Source organism: Panthera onca, chromosome A2, assembly GCF_046562875.1.
Source record: "Panthera onca isolate mPanOnc1 chromosome A2, mPanOnc1 haplotype 2, whole genome shotgun sequence".
Classification (NCBI taxonomy): Eukaryota; Metazoa; Chordata; class Mammalia; order Carnivora; family Felidae; genus Panthera; species Panthera onca.
The window spans coordinates 143953560-143975406 of NC_138340.1; the positions used below are offsets into that span (position 1 = coordinate 143953560).

Sequence of the window (21847 nt, forward strand, 5' to 3'; positions counted from 1 at the left end):
ATCAGAGGGGCGCCTGGGTGGCTCAGTTGGCTAAGCGTCCGACTTCAGCTCAGGTCATGATCTCACAGTTCATGAGTTCGAGCCTCACATCAGGCTCTGTGCTGACAGCTCAGAGCCTGGACCTTGCTTCAGATTCTCTTCAGAGGATCTCCAGATCCTCTCTCTCTGACCCACACTACTGTGCTCTGTCTCTCAAAAACGAATAAACATTAAAAAATTATTTTTTAATTATTAATCAAAACTTGACTTGCTTCTTTCCCCATGTGGTATCTACTCAAAAGTCAAAAGCCCCGGAATTACTAGTCCTGGGAAAGCAGCTGGGACTATGGATCTTTCTATGCTGTCCAAAACCACCAGAGAGAGGAATCAGAATATAAGCTACATTTAAGGGGATCAATTAAAAGATGACAATGATGATTTACTTTAGCTTGCAATCCTGAGAAACGTTCCCAGGATACCATGAACCCTAACTTGAAGCATAATAAAGCGTTCAATAAACGGATTAACTCTAAAAAGTTTCAAGCAGCAATTATGGAAGTTTTAAGCCTGCTCACTAAACCCATGAGAAAGCTTTTTCCAGTGTGGCTGCTTACACACAAACACCCGTAATTCCAGGCTAAAAAATTTGTTTTGTAATTGAGGTAAAGCATGGAGACATGTTATTTCCATCCTTTTCATTCACTATTTACATTCACTCTGTGTGTGTGTGTGTATACCATTAAGAAAGCACATAGGTCAGGCTGTTCAGATTTAATGATTCCACAGTTTATCACTTGGACACATCGCATCTGTTTCATTAAGTCTGCTATTTATAGATAGTGCAGGTCACCCAGCCTCCCAATGAGAACATTTCATCAAAGTCTCCTGCATCCCAAACCCTCACAAAGCAGATCTCTATGATGACATAACAGAAGGATATACATTAGTCCAGTCAGTGGCAAAGCACCGGTCTTTGGGGTCCAAAGATCTCTATAACCAGCAAGAGAAGATGGGGAAAGGAAAAAATAGGGGAACTGATACTGTTTGAACCCAACTTTTCTGAGTTCCCCCTTTCCAGATGCCTGAAGCCCCCTTTCCTGAAGTGCAGAATAAACCTACTTACACAAGACCAAATATAAAAAATTGCAGGAAGGAGGGAAAATTATAGTGACGCATGTAGGAAAGACAAGGATTGTGTACTGTAACTATATTAACCCCTAAAGGCAAAATACCCTGGTGACAGTAACCCATGAACACCCTGGCTGCAGGGACATGGAGATTTAGCCAGAATGAATTTACTCCAGGCCCTTGGCTGAATTTCCACCACTTTCCTGTGAGAGTCACAGCAATCTTCTGGAATCAGCAAATCCCCCTCCTCTTCCCTGTCCTATAAGGGCAGAAACAGCTGGGGAGGGGCGAGGTTGTAAATCTCTGAGCTATTTCTTTGTATCCAGACAGGGTCAGAGTTTCCCAATCTGACCACTCTCATAAGAAGCTCGGGTTTTTTTCTTAATCAAAGTTCAACGCTGAGGAAAAGACAGCAAAGTCATTCATCTCAGCCCACTCTTAGGCAGACAGGTTAAGGCAGGGTCAAATGTGAGAGACCTAACATATCCCTACCCAGGCCAAAAGCAGGCTACTCAGGAAATCCCGAAGACCGAAGTGGTGCTCAGCGCCCCCTACAGGATGGTCACCGTGATGTGTTTTGTCCAGATTAGGTCGTTATCCAGTCCCAACTAGACCAAGCCTCCCAGTTCCAGGACTGAAGAATGTGTGGATAATAGTGGACAATCTGTCACTATCTGAAACTTCTTGATCCCTCTCCAGCCTGGATTTACGTCCCCAGAAAATTGGGGCAGTGGTGGACCAGACTCAGATTGTGATGAGATGGGGAGTAAACGGCTGGTCCCGAGAGTGTTTAGAAATAACTGAACTCCCTTTGGAGTCACATTTACTCCTGGTTCTGCGCTAGGAGCATAATACTCAAACAAAAAGTCTTATTTTAAAAGATTCTCACCACTTCCCCAACTTTGGCACTTCTCAACCTTCATCTCTCGCCCCCTCTTCCCCTCACAAACACACCACCCCAAGATGTTGGGACTCTTCCAGTATCTCTAGGGCCCCAGGATAATGTGGCATTAATGGCATTTGGCAGAAAAATCCCGTCCCACAATTAAGACTCTCCCATTTCAATACACAGTGAAGAAAAAAACGATAATGTAAGAGAAGAGGCGGTAGAAACCAGTCTGTCCCTTCCCACGTAAGAGGCACAGAAATTTCAGGAGTCAGTGAAAATGGCATCATCTCTTGCCAGAAGGCCACCAGCTACCACTGGTTGGGAGACGCATTATCACTTGTTTCTCCTCTGGACTGAAATGCAAGATAGTCAGGATGGCCGTGAGCGTCTGCTGGCGGCCCAGGGTGTCAGGCAAGGTCAGGAAGCGGTAGATGATGTTTTTGAGGTACTCCAGGTTGGCTCCCTCCCTACTCTGGTCCCGGATATTCTTCTCGATGTGGCTCTGCAGCGCTCCAACCTCCTCGCGATGGCGCTCCCCCTCCTCCAGCAGCCGGTCCTGCAGCTGATGCACCTCGACCTCCAGCCTGTGTCTCTGCTTCCTCAGCGATGTGATCTCCACCTCCTTGCGGGCCAACTGCTCGGCATACAGGAAGAAAGTGGGCTCACTGGCCGCAGCCAGCTGCAGCGCCTGGGTCAGGCTGTCTGGGGAAGACGCGTCAGCCGGGTCCCCGGGCCCCCCGCCACCCACGGGGCTCCTGCGCCCTGGAAGCCCGCAGGACAAGGCCACAGAGCGCAGCTGCTCCAGCTCCAAGTCCTTCTCGGCCAGCACGGCCAGGGCCCGGTCCCGCTGCTTGTGCAGCTCCTCCTCCAGCTTCAGCGTGCGGTCCCGGAAGTCCAGCTGGCTGCGCTCCAGCTCCTGCCGGTGGAGGTGCTGCAGCCGGGCCAGCTCCTGCTTCCAGTCCTCAGCCTCCTGCTGGTGCTGGCGCTCGAGCTCCTCGCAGGACAGCCGCAGGGAGATATACTTCTCCTTCAGTTCCGCAAGCCGTTCCTGGGCTTCCTCCAGCTCCTTGGCCAGATTACCGTCTTTGGTGTTCTTGCTCTTGAGGACGACCTGGGCCCTCATCTTGTACCTCTCGAACTCCTCCTTCAGCTGTTTCAGCTCCTGTTGGTAGTAGAGCACAGAGGCCTTCTCCCCGTCGGCAGCCTCTGAGCTGGGCATTATCTCCAGGTCACAGAGCTTCTCCACATCCAGGGTCACCTGGCTTTTCCTGGCTGCAACCTGCAGCAGCCTCTTCAGCTTCTCCATCTTATCCTTCAGGACATTGACGTCCAGACTGGACTCCTCTCCATGGCCGTCGAGAGGGGACCGGCTGGAGGCTGCCAGAGCCAGGGTCTTGTTCTCCAGGTCCAGCTGCAGAATGCGCTCCTTTAGCTTCTGGATGGCCAGCTGGTCCTTCTGCTTGGCTTTCTCATAGGTGCCCAGCAGTTCCGACACCTCGGATATTTGATTCTCCAGGGCCGCCACCCTCTGTTCTTCCACCTGAGATTGCTGGCGTAGTTGATCTTCTGCAAGGGCTGTCTGGAAAACAACGGAGCAGATGGAAACGCATCCAGAAAAGTCACAAAGCCCTACGGCAATCTTTGAGAAAGCAAGAGAAGGGAGCAAAAGGGTCATAGGATGGGAATGGCCTGGCAAGAATGGGAACCGGGGATTTTTCTGTTGATGCAGAAGCTAACCAAAGTTCCTATAACCTGCCTGGGTTCTGCTGCCAGAGATACATTCTACCAAACGGCATTTTTGTAATATAATTTGTTGTCAAATTGGTTTCCATACAACACCCAGTGCTCATCCCAACAATAAACCGAACAGTATTAAGAACCTCTGTGTATCTGCTGTTGTTCTGCTTTAGCGCCTCCACTTTCCCCCATCATACACCAAGCTCGCACATGAAGTGTGTGACTTTTGTTTATCATCTGCTTCCCCAGATCCCACTAAGAAATCACAGGACATTCTTTTCCTGTCCCAATATTCCCGCAGTTCAAAACGCAGTTGGATCTCTCTCTCTCTCTCCACACTGAAAGGAGCACTGTAAAATGGCACACCTTTCCAGAACAGGCAAATTGACCGGAAGCAATTACAAGAGGTGACTTCTGCAAAAATTCCTTTTGCCCCGCCCCCCCCGCCCCCCTCCCTATAGGCATACACCACGGCCTATCTAAATATAGGCATATACCTATGGTATACACACTACCTTTCACTGCGTGGCTGCCACGACACTGCTTCACAGAGCAGGGCTGGTAAGACGCCAATGCCCAGAGGTTCAGAGGTGTCTGGCTCCAAACCAGCCTACACTGAGAAACCCCACATCCTGTTGGAAGCACATTCTGTGGACACCGTCAACACCACACAGAACAGATGTCCCAGGGCTCAAGGTGGAACCTTCTGAATGGCATCAAAACCTGACAGCACAGCCCCTTGGTTCTAATTACCAAAGAGAAAAATACCCTAATATTTTCCACTCCAGGCTAACTGACTAATGTTTGGAGCAATAATTACCTTCCTCATTTCCTGCTGCAACTGAGCCTGGAAATGGCTCTTCAGGAAGGCGGCCTCTTCCTGAAGCTCCTGCAGCCGAGGGTCAGGCCGATTCTTCTCATCTCGAAGAGCCTGCAGCTCACCTTTCAAGTCCTCCACCTCACGGGTCAGCTGCTTGGTCTGCAGTTCGAACCCTTCCATCTGACCAGCTGCATATGCCCGCCCCGCCAGGGCTTCTCGGGTCTCTTCTAGCCGAAGCTCCAAGTCCTGGCGCTGGGTCCTCTCCTCCTGCAGCAGTTTCTGGAGCTCACGAAGCATCAAGGCATGATCACTCTGCTCTTGGGCCCGATCATGCTGCTGGGTGATAAGCCGCGCTTTGGTTTCTGCGATCTGGTCCTGCAGCCCCTTCAATTCTCCCTCCAGACGGCCCCTCTCCTCCTCTGCCTTTTTACTGGCATCCTCTAAGTCCTGTTTCATCTTCTTCTTGTCTGCCAGGTAAGACGCTTCCATGCGAGACTTCTCCTGGGTGACTGTAGCCAAAGAGCTGGTCAAAGTAGCCAACTGAGTCTTCAGCTGGTGCAGTCGTTTGTCCACTTCCCCACCCCCAGACGGTCCATCCCCACTGCTACTGCTGACGCCACTCTCCGACCCGTTGGCCTCTTCAGACTTTGGAGGTGGTGGTCCACGAGCCAGTCTGTCATCCTCTACCCCAAACTCACCCTTGGTGCTGGTGAGACTGGCCGCAGTATCCAAGCTGGTGGCGGTCCCGGTGCTATCCTCGCTGTGAGTGGAGCATCGGTCATCTACAGAGTCAGGAAAAGTGAGGCCTGGAGGCTGGACACCTGTGAGGCCCACATCTGCCTCATGGGATACCGACAGCACCTTAATGCTGGCCTCTAGAGCCTCCTTCTCTTTCAGTAAGCTTTTATAGGCACGGACCACATCCTTGAGACGTGCCTGGTACTGGAGAAGCTGCTGCTTCTGCGTCTCAATGGTTTCCAACAAGTCCTTCTTGCTCGGTCCGCCCCCGAAATTCATCCCAAACTTCTCCATGTTCAGAACGGGTTACTCGACGTCAGCGTTCTGGCAGCTCAGAAGAGGGTCGCGAAGACCCTGGCGGGGACAGTAAACTACAAAAAGAGACTTGTCCCCACAGCCGCACGCCCGCTCCTCCTAGCTGTCCGAGACCGGATGCCGGGTATGGTGCAGCCTAGCAGAAGCGCCCGCCAGGTCCAGGCACCGAGGGTGGGGGCGGGTCCTACCTTAGAGGCGGGGCGACGCCGGGACGAGAGCAGCACACGGCGAGGGCTCGCCTGTACTGTCTCAGAGGCTGCTCCGAGCTCCTTGCCTGCCCGGGTCACAGCAGTCCCAGACGGCCCTCAGCCCACGATCGGCCAAGAGTTTAAACCGAACGTAACCCCATCAAGACTTCCTAAGTAGAGCTGCCCGAGAACGACGCTTCCGGGTCCGCTGGAAGTGACGACACCGCGACGCATCAGGTTCCGCCCCCAGCGGGCGCGAGGTGGGTGGGGCTATCTCGCCGGGGGAGTGGGAGGGAGCCGGTTCAGAGCGTAGCTGCGCTTTGAACGCAGGGCCCGCGAAGTCAAAAACTCGGGAGTGATTATGGTTTGGTGGAGTACCCTAGGGTTACGATGAGCGAGAGAGAGTGGGCAACATGGCACTAAGTCCTTACCAAACACCCGGATGAGCGACGCGGCCCCGCATTTGCGGCTCAGCACCTTTGTCTCTAAAGATCAACAATTAAGACTCCCTTTTAGAACACGAAAACTTCAACCCTTGACGGGACAGTTTTGGCAACTCCTAGGCATCTAGTATAATTATTAGCACCCTTCCTGAGTTCTGTTGTGTTGATTCAACAAATGCATGTAGACGGCACCCTATAGCCAAGACCTCCGTCCTATGTGCCAAGTATATTTCAGGACCTTCGCAAGAGTTTTGGTATTTAGCCCTTACAATTGTTCTGCTCAGTGGGTGCAAACATGAGACACAGAGGCTAAATAACATGCCCAAGGTCACACAGCTAGGAATTCTATCTATATCTGTCCAACTCTCAACATACCAAGCGCTGCTCCTGGTGATTACCATGAAGAGACAAGGTTCTGCCCTCACGGATCCCCCATCTAATGAAAAACCCGAGGTGCAAACACAAGTCCTGCTCTCATGACTATGTTTGGGTTTATTCAAAGTGGTATGGGAGTTAGGAGGGAGGCCTGTCTAGAGTAAGAAGAGAAGGTTCTCAGGAAAAATACTTGGGTTGTTGAAGCATGTGTAGTGATCTAACTAAAGATGAGGGAAACAAGCATTCCAGGCAGAGGAAAATGATTGCAAGGACTCCTAGGGCATCAGAGAGCCTGGCTCACCCAGGAAGCATTGAGAATCACTTCATGGCCGTAGCTTAGGGTGAAGGAGGTGGCAATAGATGAGGCTGGCCCAATAGATAGGTACCTAAATTAAGGCATTTTTTAATTTGTTTTAATTTTTTTAATGTTTATTTACTTTTTGAGAGAAAGAGAGAGAACAAGTAGTGGAGGGACAAAGAGGCAGACGGAGACACAGAATCTGAAGCAGGCTCCAGGCTCTAAGCTGTCAGAGCAGAGCCACACATGGGCCTCGCACCCACAAACTCTGAGATCATTACCTGAGCCGAAGTCAGACACTCAACCGACTGAGCCACCCAGGTACCCCAAGGCATTTCAATTTTTATCTTGAGTGCTAAGACACTAAAGGATTTTAATATTGAGTAGCATCATCAAGATTTGTATGACGGGGTAAAGATACCAAGGGGCAGGAGACTGGTAAGGAGGCTATTTCTGTCCTGAGGAAGAGATGATAGTGAAATAGGGCAATGACAACAGGGATGGAGAAAAAGAGTCTAATTAAAAGAGCTAAAGATTGGGGTGCCTCAGTCGGCTAATCATCTGATTCCTGATTTCAGCTCCGGTCGAGATCTCACCATTGGTGAGATCAAGCTCTGCATCAGTCTCTGTGCTGACAATGCAGAGCCTTCTTGGGATTCTCTCTCTGCCCCTACCCCCTCATAAATAAATAAGTAAGTTCAAGATGTAAAACTGACCTGACTCAGTCAGTTCTAGTTGTGTTATTATATTGGAACTCTTTTAAATGCACTCTTCAACCTTGTAAAAAGCCTTCTTAGGAATGCAAGTATATGGCTAAAGAGTAAAGGAAAGTCTTAGACTCACTCCTACCTGGTGCCCAAAGTGTATTCTCTTTACAGACTTTTCAGGTCAGTTTGGGACAGACCCTGGAGGTATTTTCAGACCCAATTTCTTAGTGGCCCAGATAACATCCACCTGAAACATACAGAACATTCAGATAGTCTCATAATTTTAATATTCACCATCACCTCATGAGATAGGGCAGATATTGGTCTCCTTTTACAGAAAATAACAAGTTATGAGGATTGTTGAAGCCAAACCCTCAAAAGGGGGGCGGGGGGGGGGTGAGATTTGAACTGAGACATGAACAATGGTACATAGTAGGCATTCAATATTTGTTGAATAGGTGAATTAATGAAGGTTTTCTGATTCTCAGCTCACCTCACCATGTCCAGTTCATAAGCAATTGATTCCAGAAGCCAACTGGCAATCCGGTTTCAAATCGCTTGTCCTTGCTCCAGTGAGCATCCTTTTAGTCCGTTCAAACCAGCAAGTATCATATTTGCTAAGCATGTATTATGTGCCAGGCACTGACCCAGCCTCTCTCATAGAAGAAACTTAAATTCCTTTCCTGCTATTTCCCCTCTGTTGCTGAGTGGGGAAATTACTTCTGAAGCTCTTGGAGTCTAGGGCCACAAGAGTCTCATAAAATCCTGGATAGGTGTGCATTAAAAATCCGGATTCTCAGGTCTGTGGGAAAGTAAAGAAGCTTCAGAAAAGCTGCGTGGATCAACTGAAAGGTGTTGTGTCTGGAACCATGGAGGCGAAGGTGGAGTTCTCCAGCACGCAGGAGAAGGTTCTGCTGATTGGAAAACCAAGAAGTCCAGCTAGCACTAGGGCACCTTCTTTTTCCACCTCCGGCGCACTCCTCTCGAGATTCTAGGGTCACTTGAACCACCTGCCACGCTCAAAGCCTCTCTCTGGGCGCTGAGAGGGCCAAATAGAGGAGTAAGATACTTGCATCGACCTTCCGCTCCCCTCGGAGGGTGGTGCATACAGTCGATAATGCTAGTTCGCAAAAGCTACACCGGAGCGCAGGGTGGGCTGGACGCGACAAACCAAAGCCGAAAGGCCGGCCAGTTAAGCTAGGGGTCGGGGGCCGTGTGGAGCACTGGAGACTTTCCTCGACCCCGCTCGGGCTGCCGGTGAAGCAGCCATAGACCTGCCAGCGCTCTTGAAACGGAGAGACCCAGACCCTTCACTCTTTAAAGCCGGCGCCGGATTCAGCAAGGATGCGGGGACTCGCTTAGCTTCAGAATTTGCCGGAGAGGTAGCCTGGGGGTGGGGAAGGGGCGGGGAGGGGGCGGGGCCCTGGCGGGGGCGGGCCCGCGATGACGTAGGGCGGGCCGGGACGCGCGGAGGCGGCGGCGGAGCCTCCTCCTTCTGCTGCTGCGCCCCATCCCCCAGCAGCCGGCCGGTTCCAGCCCGCACCCCGCGTCCGTGCCCGCACCCCCTCCCCCGGCCCCGCCATGGGCCTCACCGTGTCCGCGCTCTTTTCGCGGATCTTCGGGAAGAAGCAGATGCGGATCCTCATGGGTGAGGCAGATCAAGCGCGCGCGGCCCGGACCGGAGCGTCGGCCCCCGCGGAGTCCTCCCGCCCCCGCATCCCTCCGATCCCGGCTCAGCCTGGTCTCTGACCCTGAGTCACCCACCTCCTAACCACCCCCACCCCCCGCCGGGGTCACTGTTCTCGGGCGGCTCGCGGTCTGCAGCGCCGACCCCGGGGCCTGAGCTTGGGAGCTGCGGGCCTGGGTGGGGTGAAGCTCCCTACGCCCCAGCCCGGCTGGTAAGAAGGGAGGATTCCGCCCTTGGAGACGACTTTTAAAAGGAGCGTGGCCCTCCTCTTATGCCCTTTACCCACTAGCCCTCTTCAGCCCCTCGCCCGCTTTGGGGCTGGAGTTGGTGTTCACCATCAGACCGCCCTCAAGGCCTCGAAGGCAGATAACAGCGCGCACCTGCAGGCGCAGGGGCTCTCCGCCCCCGTCTCCATCGGCTGTCCTGGCCTCTCCCCTTCCCTGGTCTCTAGAGGGCTCCCTCGCTCCCGTCTCCAGCCCTCTGCCCCTCTCCTTTGCAGTTGGCTTGGATGCAGCTGGCAAGACCACAATCCTTTACAAACTGAAGTTGGGGGAGATTGTCACCACCATCCCCACCATAGGTGAGTTCTGAGGCGAGGCCGGGAGGAGCGGGAGGCTGGCGGCAGGCCTTCTCTGGGTCTGCTCGCGATTCTGCCTGAGGCCCTTATCTCTGTGCAGGGGCTGACCCTGACACTAGACACGGCTACCTGAGAAGTGGGTCACAGTTACCTTTACTTGCTGGATAGTGTGGAGGCTGGGTGAATGCGACCTAGCCCCGCCTGGTCTGTGGACTGCAGGTCCTCTGGGGTTCTGTTCCCAGCAGACTTGATCGTTTCCTGGTTTTAGGTCTCTGATGACTCTACATAGATTTAGTGAGTTCCTTTCTTTCAGGACTTTGTTTTCATTTTTTTTTTTTTTTCCAATTATCTCCAGGCTTCAATGTGGAAACAGTGGAATACAAGAACATTTGTTTCACAGTCTGGGACGTGGGAGGCCAGGACAAGATTCGGCCTCTGTGGCGACACTACTTCCAGAACACTCAGGTGGGGATGGGGCTCTCCAACCCCACGAGAAAAGGTGTTAGGACTGCAAAGACTGAGATGTTGGCCTAGGCTGGGCCCCCAAGCCAGGAAAAAAACCCTTCACCTCCTTCTATCTGTGTTTGTAGGCTTGCCTCTACTCGTCCTTCAGAACTGGCATTATTAGTCTTCTGAGACTTAGCCACCCTACACTCTCCTGACAAGCAGGGTTCTGGGTCCATCCTGTCTTATTTACTTTTTTTTTTTTTTTTAAGTTTATTTATTTATTTTGAGAGAAAGAATCCCAAGCAGGACCCGTGCTGTCAGTGCAGAGCCAGACAAGGGGCTCAAACTCGGGAGCGGTGAGATCATGACCTGAGCAGAAATCAAGAGTGGACATTTAACTAACTAAGCTACCCTGGTGCCCCTATTTATTTTATTTTATTTTATTTTTTTAAGTAAGCTTTACCCCCAGTGTGGGGCTTCAACTCAACTCCAGGATCAAGAGTCACACATACTACCGACCGAAACAGCCAGGCGCCCTCATGCTGCCTCATTTAAGTCTCATCAAGTCTTTCCCTGTTCCCTTGCACCTCTCCTAGCCACACTGCTTCCCTGAGGGCAGAGGCTGTATCCCGGGCAGGGTGTCTCCAGTTTGTGCCAGGATGTTTGCAGAGCCTTGTGAAAGTTTAGATGAGAAGGGTTTGGATACAAAGATGGGAAGAAGAAAGCCAGACTAGGGTATGTCCCAGGTGGGAGTAATTGCTCCCCCTTTCTTTCTTCCTTCCCACCCAGGGCCTCATCTTCGTAGTGGACAGTAATGACCGAGAGCGGGTCCAGGAATCTGCTGATGAGCTCCAGAAGATGGTGAGCCCCTAGAGCACTGGGAACTGAGCCCTGGTTTGGAGGCAGAGCTCTGAGATCTCTGTGCCAGTGTGAAAGTCAGGAAATGCCTCACAGGCCTTGAACGTGTTTCTCTTTGTGACACCGACACAAGGAGTATCTCACCCTGTTTTGAATTTGAGTCAGGTGAAAAGTATAGGACTGACTTTTTCCTTGTCAGGAAACTGATTTCTTATGGCTTCGCCTCTGAGAAGTTGGCAGGGAAAGGAGGATTATATGTCGTGGAGAGAAACTTCATCTTACATTCTTCATTCTTGGTTTTCCATTTGGAAATGTTGTCACTTTGACTAGGGCAAGTCATTAGAAAAAGGCTCTGGACTTCGGGCCAGATGGCCTCAAGCTGATTTATGAGTCTGCGTCTTGTGTTCAGCAGCAGACTGCACAATATTGCATTCTTCCCCACAAATATGCTGGAAGGTAGAAGGGGGGGCTCCCTCCACAGCAGGGAAGAGGAAGCCTGGAGACCCTGCTAGGGCTCCAGATTCCATCCCCTTCGTCTCTCTCAGCTGCAGGAAGACGAGCTGCGGGATGCGGTGCTGCTGGTGTTTGCCAACAAGCAGGACATGCCCAATGCCATGCCCGTGAGCGAGCTGACCGACAAGCTGGGGCTGCAGCACTTGCGCAGCCGCACGGTGAGGGTCCTGCCTCTCCCAGGGGAGCCACAGGCTGGGGCCAGGAGGAAAGGCATCCCCTTGTCTTCCCTGCTACTGACCTTTCTTTCCTTCTCCCCACAGTGGTACGTCCAGGCCACCTGTGCCACCCAAGGCACAGGCCTGTATGATGGGCTGGACTGGCTGTCCCATGAGCTGTCGAAGCGCTAGCAAACCAGGGGCCGGCCCCTGCTGCCCGGAAGCTCCCGCGTGCATCCCGGGATGACCAGATTCCCGGACTCCTCAGGCAGTGCCCTTCCCTCCCACTCCTCCTCTCCCACAGACACAGGCCTCTGCTCCTGCTCCTGCCTGCATGTTCTCTCTGTCGTTGGAGCCTGGAGCCTCGCTCTCCGGGCACGGAGGGGTCCACTCTCCTGCCTGCTGGAGCCTGTGGAAGGGACCTCCAGGGCTAAGGCCCCTTTTTCCAGAGGAGGAGCAGGGATCTGGGTTTACTTTTGTTTTTTCCATTTTGGGTGTACCCTTGGGGCCAGATGGGGAGGGAAGGTGAGGGCTCCGGGTGGTGCTATGATGTGGCACTGGATATTGAGTAATAAATTTGCTGTGGTTTGTACACAGTGTTGTCTGTAGCCTAGAAGCCGGGGTTTGGGGGGAGGCTGGGTTGTTGGGTACAAAGGGACAATATGACAGGGGGAGGCTCAAAACGCTAAGGCTGCACAGCCAACCCCTTCCCCCCAGCGCGCACACGCATATCGCTGCCTTCCCCTAGCTCAGCCTCTCCCTCCTTGTTCTTGAGGATACGGTACTTCGGGGGTTCCAGTGGAGGAAATTCCACTCCCCAATTCCAGGGGGCCTTTGCTGAGGATAACAGGCTCTACCTCATGGTTCTGTAAATCACACACTTCCTGTTCCTCTCCATCTCCTAGCTACTTAGAGCAGTGGCTCTTCATGGTTACTGTGCACATTAAAATTCAGGGGGAGGGGATATTTATTAAAAAGAGGGTCCCGAGATAACCTTTAGAAAATATGATTCATCAGGACCAGTGTGAAGCCCAAGAATATGCATCTTAAAGATTACCCAGGTGATTCTGTCACCCGTAGTCTATTAGCCTTCTTCTGTAAAACATTGGTAGGGCCTTGCAAATTACAGTTCCTCACCTTGCACTGGAACTCTTTCTACCTGGGAAGACAACCCTGCCCTCTACTCCCCTACTCCCACCACGGGGAATAAGAAAGCATATGAATGGAACCAGGAGTGTGGGCTATTCTCCAAGTGTGGTTGCTCTGCCCGTTCTTTGAATCCCAGCAAAGCTTAAGCAAAAACCACCATCACCACCATTATTTCCTCTTGCCTTTCTCCTTTGATGTTGTCAATTCCTCCATGTTCTTCACTGATTTTCTCCGTGAGCTTTGTAGGAAATGAGCCCTGTAGGGGCTTTTCCTACAGAGGAAATGGCCGTTGGCCAACAGAGACCCTTTGAGGGCAAGGGCTCATATCCTGAGGGCCAGCACTCACTGGCTGCCCAGCAGCAGTGCGGCTGGGGATTATGAGGAAGATGCCCAGTGCTCTCCCCATCTAGGGCATTTTCCTTACCCTGCTCTAAGCCAGCCCTTTCTGATTAATATGAGTAATATGATCCTTGCTGGTTATCTGTCTAGGGTTTCCTCACACTTCCTGAAAAGCACCTTCTGAGACATTTTGGCCTCATCCTCCCAAGGGCTGTAAAAGTTAATCGATTTTTCTTGGATATCTTGAACTTTAAAAACACTTGAGTCCCAAGGGAGCCAAGCAGAACTCATTCCGGAGGGTGGAAAGAGGTTGGTTTTTACCCTGCCATTAAAATGGGGAACAGACATGAAGAAGGAGAAGGACTTGCCTGTAGTCATGGGCTATCACTGGTACAGGCCAAAGTTCTGATGCCCAGTCTTTGTTCAGCCGACCTCGGTGCCTGGAGTCATGTGAGGAGGTTAATGCCCAAGGCCCTAGACCCACTTCCTCTGGGCTGTAGATTGACACTGCTGTGCCAGTGCCCTTTCCCCACTATGGATAAGAGGCAGCCCTCACAGTCACAATGCTCCCGGGTCACAGAGGCGCTGGGCCCTAGCCCAGCCTCTGCCTGAGAAGTTCCCTCTGGGAACGTCTTCTGGTGGGTACTACAGGCCTGATTCTAGGCCCTATGGCCTGTGGAACTGCACCACTGGGGGGAAGGCTGGGCCGGACAGAGTCATCACGTGTGGTGCCGGCCCCATGGATGACGTGGAGTGGACGCAAAGCCCCAAGCCTGAGGAGCTAAGGGTTGGGCTCATCAGCTGGGCAGGATCCTACCTCACTTATGAGACGTATAAGAATATAGTCACTGCTACTGCGAGGGGTTTGGGCCGGAGACAGGTAACAAAGCAAACCTGTACTGGAGCCATTTTTCCCAATGGCCAAGCTCTCGTGAGCGTGTGCGTGTGTCCATGTGTCTGTGTGTGCACACGCGGTGGTGGCAGGGGTACACTCTCAGCCTAATCATCTTCCCAGCCTTTGACATTGTCAGGCTGAGAGCCTCCTACCCCAGGCTTTTGGTCACAGGTCTCCACTGCTCCGTCTCCCCCTCTCTAAACCTGTTCCGAGAGACAAAGCGTTAGCCCTTCCTTCCTAATCTTCCCTGGCTGCTCTCTTCCTTCCATCCCAATACAGAGTGGTTGTGTCATCACAAAGAGGCGACATAACAGCCCAGGCTGGAAGGCAAAATTGTGGGCGTCCAAGGGAAGTTGGACAAGTGGAGTGACGGCAAGGCCTATGATTCTGTTCTGGTTGTAGTTCAGGGGTGGGGTACTCTACAAGCCTAGGAGAGCTCATTTTAGAAAGGGGTATAAGCAGCCCTGCAACAGTACAACAGAGTGAGGCGGTAGCAAGGTCCTTGTTTAGAACAGGGTTGATCACAGCTGAACCAGACAATTGCATCTCAACTGTGTGTGTTCCCATCCTTATCCCTGGAGCCTGGACCCACCTGTAAGAGGTCTTGCTCTTCTCCTGCCATGCTGGCGAGGTGGGCTTTGGGGATGGGAGTGTGGCTAGTGTGCTCTCCAGGGGCAACAGTGAGGAAGAGGAAAGTAACATTGAAACCAAAACACTTCTTGGAAAATTAGGTATTGAAGGAAGTCACCAAGTAAGAGAGAGGGAAGTTTACCTTCTGGTAGCTGGAAGAAGTAAGCATTTGGAGCTTCTCTTGGGATCTTGAGAAGCACTCTGATTCCAGGAATAGAGGCCCCCTGAAATCTTTTGATTACTGTTGGATGAGAGGGTGGAAGAGCTGACCGCAAGGAGGCTGACGGGGAGGAGAAGGTGGTTGGTCCCAAGGAAGGTTCTGGAGTGATGCCAGGGGTGATGGTGGTAGGGCTCCCTGGCCTAGTCATGTGGCAGTACTGATTTCCTTCTTCCTCCCAATGCCTCTAGACCTGGGAGATCTTGGTGAGCAATCAACACGACGCACAGGCTGTTGTACGACTAAGGAGCTTTCAGGGCCTCTACCTCCTATGCGAGGCAGATGGCAGTCTATCCTATGGCCGGCCAAGGACCAGCCACCATGGATGCTTCCTACTGCGTTTCCACCGCAATGGCAAGTGGACTCTGCAGTGCATTATTAGTGGTCGTTATCTGGAGTCTGATGGTGAAGATGTGTTCTGCAACTCCAGGGTCCTCTCGGCTTACCACATGTGGACCCCCCGGCCAGCTCTGCATGTCCACGTGATCCTCTACAGCCCCATTAACCACTGCTATGCCCGGGCAGACACTACCACGGGCCGCGTCTGGGTGGATGCGCCAGTGCCCTGCCTGGAGGAATGTGGCTTCCTGTTGCATTTCCAAGATGGATGCTACCACCTGGAGACCTCAACACACTTCTTCTTGTCCCACTTAGACCGGCTGGCCCCCCAACCCTCATCACAGACAGCTTTTCACATGCAAGTGCGACCTGGAGGGCTCGTGGCACTGAGCGATGGAGAAGGAGGCATATTGTATCCACAGGGCACACGTCTGCTCCTGGGCCTGGGCTCCAGTCCCCATAGGGGTGAGGAGTGGTTCATCCTACAGCGCTGTCCGACGTGGGTCAGCCTCAGGTCAAAGACTCGGAAGTTCCTCTCCATCATCTATGGCAAGTGCTGGGTTCAACACTGCTGTGGAGGGAGGGAGAGCTGGCTGCTGAAAAGAGAAAAATATGTTTGGGATCAGCAAAGATTTTTGAATGTGCTGGGATCCCAAGAAGATCTCTTGTGCCATGGAGCAGGGTGATAAGGCCAGGGTCATGGGCTTTAGGGGAAAGTAGCCTGGGTCTTTCCAAGCTCCTATGGTCCAGAAGGGGATGAAAGCTGAGGGGGGCAAACAGAGGGAACCCCAGCCATAAATCGTGGAGGAGGGGCTGACACTGAGGGTGAGACCAGACTCTCCCTCTGACATATTCTTTCTCTGCAGATGTTGAGGTATATGCTGCCTCTGAGCACGTAACCCCAATGTCCTTGTTCCAGTTTGAATGTGACAACGAGAGCCTCACCCTGCAGCTTCGTGCAGCAAATGGCTGCTACCTAGCCCAGGTAAGACCTTGGCCTTCTGAGCAAGAGAACCCTTGATCCCTGAGTTCTCTCATTCTAGACGTACTTTCTCCTTCTTCAAGGCAAGTGACTAGATGCTGAAGTGAACAATGGAGGCCCATATCAATTTTCAACCAATGGGCCCAATTTTATCCAATAGGGCCTCTTAAAAAAAAATTACTTTTTTGAGGCAGAATTTATTTACAATAGAATGTACCACTTTTAAGCATACAATAAGTTTTGACAAATATATATATACCTATGCAAGTATGCCACAATCACAAGTTAGAGAATATTTCTATCTCCACAGAAATTCTCTCTTTTCCCTTTTATGTATTCTGTCACTATAGATTAGATTTGTCTATTCTAGAATTTCATATAAATGGAATCGCATGGGGTTGCAGTATGTATTCTTCCATCAGCATAACGTTTGTGAGATTCATGATCTGTGTACCACTGGTTTGTTCCTTTTTATTGCTGAGTAGTGTTCCATATTAGTACTCATAAACACAAACGTAATTTGCTTATCCATGTGCTTGTCGATGAACCCTTGAGTTGTTTCCAGTGTGGGCTATTATGAATAAAGTTACTATGAACATCTGTGTACAAGTTTTTTTGTGGGCCTGTATTTTTAGTTATCTTAAGGCAAGTACCTAGCAGTCGAAATGTTGGGTCACGTGATCAACGTGCATTTATATTTTTAAGAAAATGTTAGTTTTTGAAATGGAGTATACAATTTTACATTCTTGCCAGTAATGTATGAGGGTTCTAATCACTCCACATCCTCATCGTGATGTCTGTCTTTTTAATTTTAGCCACTCTAGTAGGTATGTTGTGACATCTTACTGTGGCTTTAATTTGCATCTCCCTTATAATTAATAATGTTGAGTATCTTTTCATGTGCTTACTGGCCATTTGTAGATCTTCTCTGTGAGGTGTCTGTTCACATCTTTTGCCCATCTGTCACTGGGTTGTTTATCTTATTATTGAGTTTTGAGAGTTCTTTCTATGTTCTGAAGTCAAGTTCTTTGCCAAATATATGTGTTGTGTTTCCTCCCAATCTGTGGCTTGCCTTTTCATTTGCTTACAAGTGTCTTTTGAGCAGCAAGTTTTTAATTTTGATGAGGTACCAATTTCTCCATTTTATAAATGGTTAGTGAGTTTTCATCCCAATAAATCACTGCCTGTCCCAAAGTTGCAAAGAATTTCCCGTGTCTTCTTGTAGACATTTCATTGTTTGGCTTTCATTTTTATGTCTATGATCCATTTTGAAATGATTTTGGAGTCTGGGCTGAGGACTATTTCTCTCCATATGGATATCCAGGTCCCTTTTTAATAATGGGCTCTGGGAAATAGCAAACTGGGGAAGTGGGAGAGCTAAGGCCACAATACGTTTTCCAAAAAGGATGGGAAAGCATAAAGCATACCCTCCCAGGGTAGGGAGAATGAAGAAAACTAGTGGGTGGTATGTGGGAAAGGGTCTAGGAATAGAAACGCTGGGAAGAAAGCTGAGATTTTCAGTCCTTGTTTCCCCTCTCTGCTCCCTATCATCTCTCCAGAGGCACCACAGGACAGTGGTAGCTAATGGGCACCCAATGGAGCCTGGCACCTTCTTCTACATGCACTGGAACTGCGGCAGGATTATCCTGCAGGCTCCCAATGGACGCTTCTTGGGCATCATAGACAATGGCCTGCTGATGGCCAAAGCCACCATTCCAGGTAAGCACAACAGCCTTCCTGCCAGGTTATTCCAAGTCAGAGATGCTTTCAGAGGGAGCTGAGATATGACAGAAAGAGCACTGGAGTTGGAGCCAGAAGATTTGGGTCTGTATATTTGCTGAGTCACTGATTTTTTGTCATCGCTTGGGCAAACCACTTCTTTGAGCCTCAGTTTCATTGGCTCCATTATCAGTGGAAGTGATATCCAACCTGCCTGCCTCACAGGATTATCGTGAGGATTAAATAGTCTCACACATCTCAAAGGAAGGAAGAACATCAACATTTCTCGGGTTCCACAAGTGCTTTCACAAACATTTCATAAGCACGTAGCATACAATCCAGCACATAGTAGGTGTTCAAAAATTGTTAAAGTATTGACAACAACTTACAATTAGGGCCCCTCTTCCTGCTTCTATCGGTGAAGGCATCTAGAAGCAGCTCATCCAGATAACTCCTTTCTGTTTCTTTTAGGCCCAAATGAGGAATTTGGGATTCGATTAGCTAACCGTCCCTTCCTCGTATTGCGAGGTCGTTATGGGTATGTGGGCACCTCATCAGAGCACGACCTAATGAAGTGCAATATGGATCAGCCTGACTGCATTCACCTGCTGCCTTGCCGCCAAGGCATCTACCACTTCCAGGGTGAGGAGCTCCTCTTCATCCCTGGGGTCAGAGTCTAGCCCTGCCTTGGCCCCAACTCAGACTTCAGGGCCAGCTCCTCAGACCCTACTCACCATAAAAGGAGAAACAGAGTTTCTGTTTGTTTTCACACTTCAAGACCCCCCCCCCCCCCCCCCCCCCGGAGAATGGGTCGGCAGAACAAAACCCAGCCCTCCTGTGTTTCCATAGGGGGACCTGCCAACACAGGCAGGGTAGGGTAGTCAGGGAGGGTTGGCATGCTTCCCAGGAGCCTCCTCAGGCTGTACTGTTGGAGAACTTTGTCCTGAATAGGGCACTGACCTGAGCTCTTCCCTCCTCAGCACAGGGTGGATCCTTCTGGTCAATAACGTCCTTTGGCACCTTTCGCCCTTGGGGAAAGTTCGCTCTCAACTTCTGTATAGAGCTTCATGGGAGCAACTTGCTCACAGTACTGGCACCCAATGGCTTCTACATGCGATCCGACCGAAGCGGCACCCTGTTGGCAGACAGCGAGGAGATTACCAAAGAGTGTATTTGGGAATTTTAGGTAAGACAAAATGGACAAGGACCTGGAGATGGGGGAGCAGGAACTGAGGGGCAAGAAAGGAAGGGAGGTGGGTGAGAGTGAGACCAAAACACCTCCCCTGGGCTGACGTCTGTCCCACAACTTGATCAATGCCAGACATTTGTTCCAGATATGTGCCTTTCTTCTTAGGGCTTCTAAACCCAGCCTTGCTAGAGAAAGGAGAGGCAATCAGATGTAGATTTCTCACTATTATGCCACACTGACACGAGTGTGCAAGCAAACTTGCAGGGGACAAAATTGGGTGTACTCGTGTGTGTTTATCTTTCTTTGTTAAGATGCAGTTTTGTCCCATGTTTCGGGGAGACAGGTAACTCTGAGGGTATGCTTTCTATCCCATGCACTTTCTGTCCCTACACCCTTGGATCCCTGGAGTGCTAATGGCTCCCAAATATTCATCTGCAGCTTTGACCCTCCTCCCGAACTCTAACTTCATCTCTTTCCAACTTCCTGATGGGCACTTGACTTGACTTTGTCTTGCTATCCCCTCAAAATCAGCCAACTCACCCTCCCCTCCAAAGATGATCCTTCCTGCCCTCCCCATGGCCATCTAGGGCATGGCTGCCCTCTCCAATGCTTCTGGATCAAGACCTCAGCACCATGTCTCCTTCCTCCCGTTCATTCCCTTTACCAAACCCTGAAAATTCTTGGGTACTCCCTTAACTATGCCTCTTGAGGGCTTACTCTTTCTTAACTACCTTTGGTACCTTTGGTTCCAGGCTTGTCACCAAAAGCCTTCACCGCAGTAACCCCCCGCCCCAGCAGCACTCCCCTGCCTCAGGTCCATCCTATTCAATCTCCTCTCCACACCAAGTTTGCTTTCCTAAGGTGCTGCCTCCAATCCATCCTTCCCTGTTCACACCTCTTCAGGACGCCTCACTGCCCTTAGCCCCATTTCTTCACAGCTGACCTCGCTTTCTCGACTTGGAAAGTTATGAGGATGTTGTAGGAAGAAGAACTTTGGTTTTGGTATCATATAAACCTGGAACTTTAGGGAAATTGCTTTAACATTTCTAGGCCTTGGTTTCCTTATCTGTAAAGTGAGAATAATATCTACTTCATAGGGTGGTATGACGGTCAAGTGACAATATGAATCTAGATATAGACCCCTAATATATGCTCACTCCCTTCTTCCATTTTCTACCAGTTTTCTACACAAACCCTTTACTATGGCCAAACTGGATGAAATCACACTGGGCTTGTTTTCTTATCTGTTACGTGAAGGGTTTTGATTTAACTAAATTTCTCAGGCTCCTCCCAGCCTGACATTCCAATAGACAGTGTATCATAGTGGTTAAGAGCTCATTTTTGGACTCAGAACTGGGTTCTGATAAAATTAGATTTTTATCAGTTTAACTTGTTGTTTGACCCTGGAAAAATGAACCTCACAAAGCCTATTCCTTGTGGATAAAATGGGAATATAATATCTATCTCCTGGGATTGTTGTGTTATGTGAGATAATGATTATAAAATGCTCAGTAAACAGCCTGGCACCTAGCGCATTCTACTCTATCAGAAGTCTTCCCCAATCCTGTTGAATTCTTAGTAAATCTTTTCTGTTGAATTTAGTATCCCTTTGAACTCTGATGCTATTTTTATGCCATTAATATGATTTAAAAAATAAGTTTTACTGTCTTTTCCTATCAATTAACTTCACATGCATCTATGTGATCCCTCATCAAGAATGGAACAAATCATTTTATTGTCTCTTTTCACAGATGGTCTTACCAGATTTTTCTTAAAAGCCTAAGCTCAGCAAATGACTGACTGAAGCTTTCTATTTCCTCTTCCCTTCCCAGGTCAATGGGATGCTACCTACAGAAATCCAAATCCTCCAGGAAAAACTACTATGCTAAACACAAGAGGAACCCCAGAGTCCAAATCCATGAGAATATCTGTTACAGAACTTTCCCTACCCAGTTTAGCAAAACACCTGTTTCGAGTGACAATACATCACAAAAGGCCACCCCCAAGACCCTGGTGTGCATCTGACTCAGTACAGAATAGGGGTCTGGATATGGGTGGAGACTGAGGCCCCAGACCACTCCAAGTTCTATCCAGAAGAGGCGGCACCAAACGGTAACCAGTTCTTACAATGATCTTTCCCATTCCCACCAGAATCGCTAGACTTTTTCCAGTGATTCCATAAGAAGCCAGTTTTGCCCTGAAGGATTAAGAATCCAGATATGATTAGCTGTCCTTTTGGTTTTGAAAGAATGATTACTAATCCTATGGGCACAGGGCAATGGTAATAACACCTTAGGCTGGTATAGCACACTCCCTCAGCACCACCCGGGAGGTTTACCAATTATCCCACCTTATCATTACCTTTGATCTCATCAGTTGGGCAAGACAGGTACTTTCCCCATCACTGCCCACCTTTTACAGGGAGCTGAAGTGATTTGCCCAAGGTCCCACGACTGGGGTTTCTGACTCAATTTCCTCAACTAGAATGGCCTGTAATGTCCACTACTCTTTCCATCAAAACAGAGTTTCCAAAA

The 21847-nt window shown here is 50.2% G+C and overlaps 3 protein-coding genes across 21 annotated transcripts in view; 2 read left to right on the plus strand and 1 right to left on the minus strand.

The window, feature by feature from the left end:
- GCC1 (GRIP and coiled-coil domain containing 1) overlaps nt 1-13856 on the minus strand; it is a 59407-nt gene extending 45551 nt beyond the window's left edge. For 8 of the 18 annotated variants that reach the window (XR_013552837.1, XR_013552842.2, XR_013552841.2 and 5 more), the window contains exons 1-2: nt 13711-13851; nt 7760-7864 (exon numbers count right to left, since the gene is read on the minus strand). Coding sequence is in view for 1 of the 18 variants with exons in the window: in XM_060633031.3 (XP_060489014.2) it covers nt 2280-3575; nt 4554-5585 (2328 nt within the window). In the remaining 17 variants the exon portion in view is untranslated. Of the gene's footprint in view, nt 1-735; nt 3576-4553; nt 6025-7759; nt 7865-13710 lie in introns of those variants that run through there. The other 10 variants (XR_013552840.2, XR_009610172.3, XR_009610174.3 and 7 more) reach the window with 6 other exon arrangements.
- Nucleotides 9068-12446, plus strand: ARF5 (ARF GTPase 5). The gene is made up of 6 exons (XM_060633034.3): nt 9068-9265; nt 9804-9884; nt 10237-10346; nt 11118-11189; nt 11732-11857; nt 11960-12446. Exons 1-6 carry the CDS (start codon nt 9199-9201, stop codon nt 12044-12046), a joined length of 543 nt encoding a protein of 180 aa, XP_060489017.1. The 5' UTR covers nt 9068-9198; the 3' UTR covers nt 12047-12446.
- Nucleotides 13857-13966: 110 nt separating the features above from the next.
- FSCN3 (fascin actin-bundling protein 3) lies at nt 13967-21556 on the plus strand. Of its 2 annotated transcripts, none has more exons than XM_060633032.3 (7): nt 13967-14222; nt 15276-15972; nt 16290-16408; nt 17965-18124; nt 18596-18766; nt 19110-19310; nt 21146-21556. In XM_060633032.3, exons 1-7 carry the CDS (start codon nt 14082-14084, stop codon nt 21376-21378), a joined length of 1722 nt encoding a protein of 573 aa, XP_060489015.3. In that variant the 5' UTR covers nt 13967-14081; the 3' UTR covers nt 21379-21556. The 2 variants fall into 2 exon arrangements, with proteins under 2 accessions (XP_060489015.3, XP_060489016.1); XM_060633033.3 differs by having other exon boundaries at nt 13968-14222; nt 19105-19310; nt 21146-21319.
- Nucleotides 21557-21847: the final 291 nt, after the last annotated feature.

Excerpts from the sequence above, each read along its gene's own strand:
- ARF5 (XM_060633034.3), top strand. The coding sequence starts at position 9,199 with ATGGGCCTCACCGTGTCCGCGCTCTTTTCGCGGATCTTCGGGAAGAAG. Across the intron at positions 10,347-11,117 it reads ACTACTTCCAGAACACTCAG|GGCCTCATCTTCGTAGTGGA; the intron begins GTGGGGATGGGG and ends CTTCCCACCCAG. Across the intron at positions 11,190-11,731 it reads CTGATGAGCTCCAGAAGATG|CTGCAGGAAGACGAGCTGCG; the intron begins GTGAGCCCCTAG and ends CGTCTCTCTCAG.
- FSCN3 (XM_060633032.3), top strand. The coding sequence starts at position 14,082 with ATGGATGACGTGGAGTGGACGCAAAGCCCCAAGCCTGAGGAGCTAAGG. Across the intron at positions 16,409-17,964 it reads ATGGCTGCTACCTAGCCCAG|AGGCACCACAGGACAGTGGT; the intron begins GTAAGACCTTGG and ends TCATCTCTCCAG. Across the intron at positions 18,767-19,109 it reads AGGCATCTACCACTTCCAGG|GGTGGATCCTTCTGGTCAAT; the intron begins GTGAGGAGCTCC and ends TCCTCAGCACAG.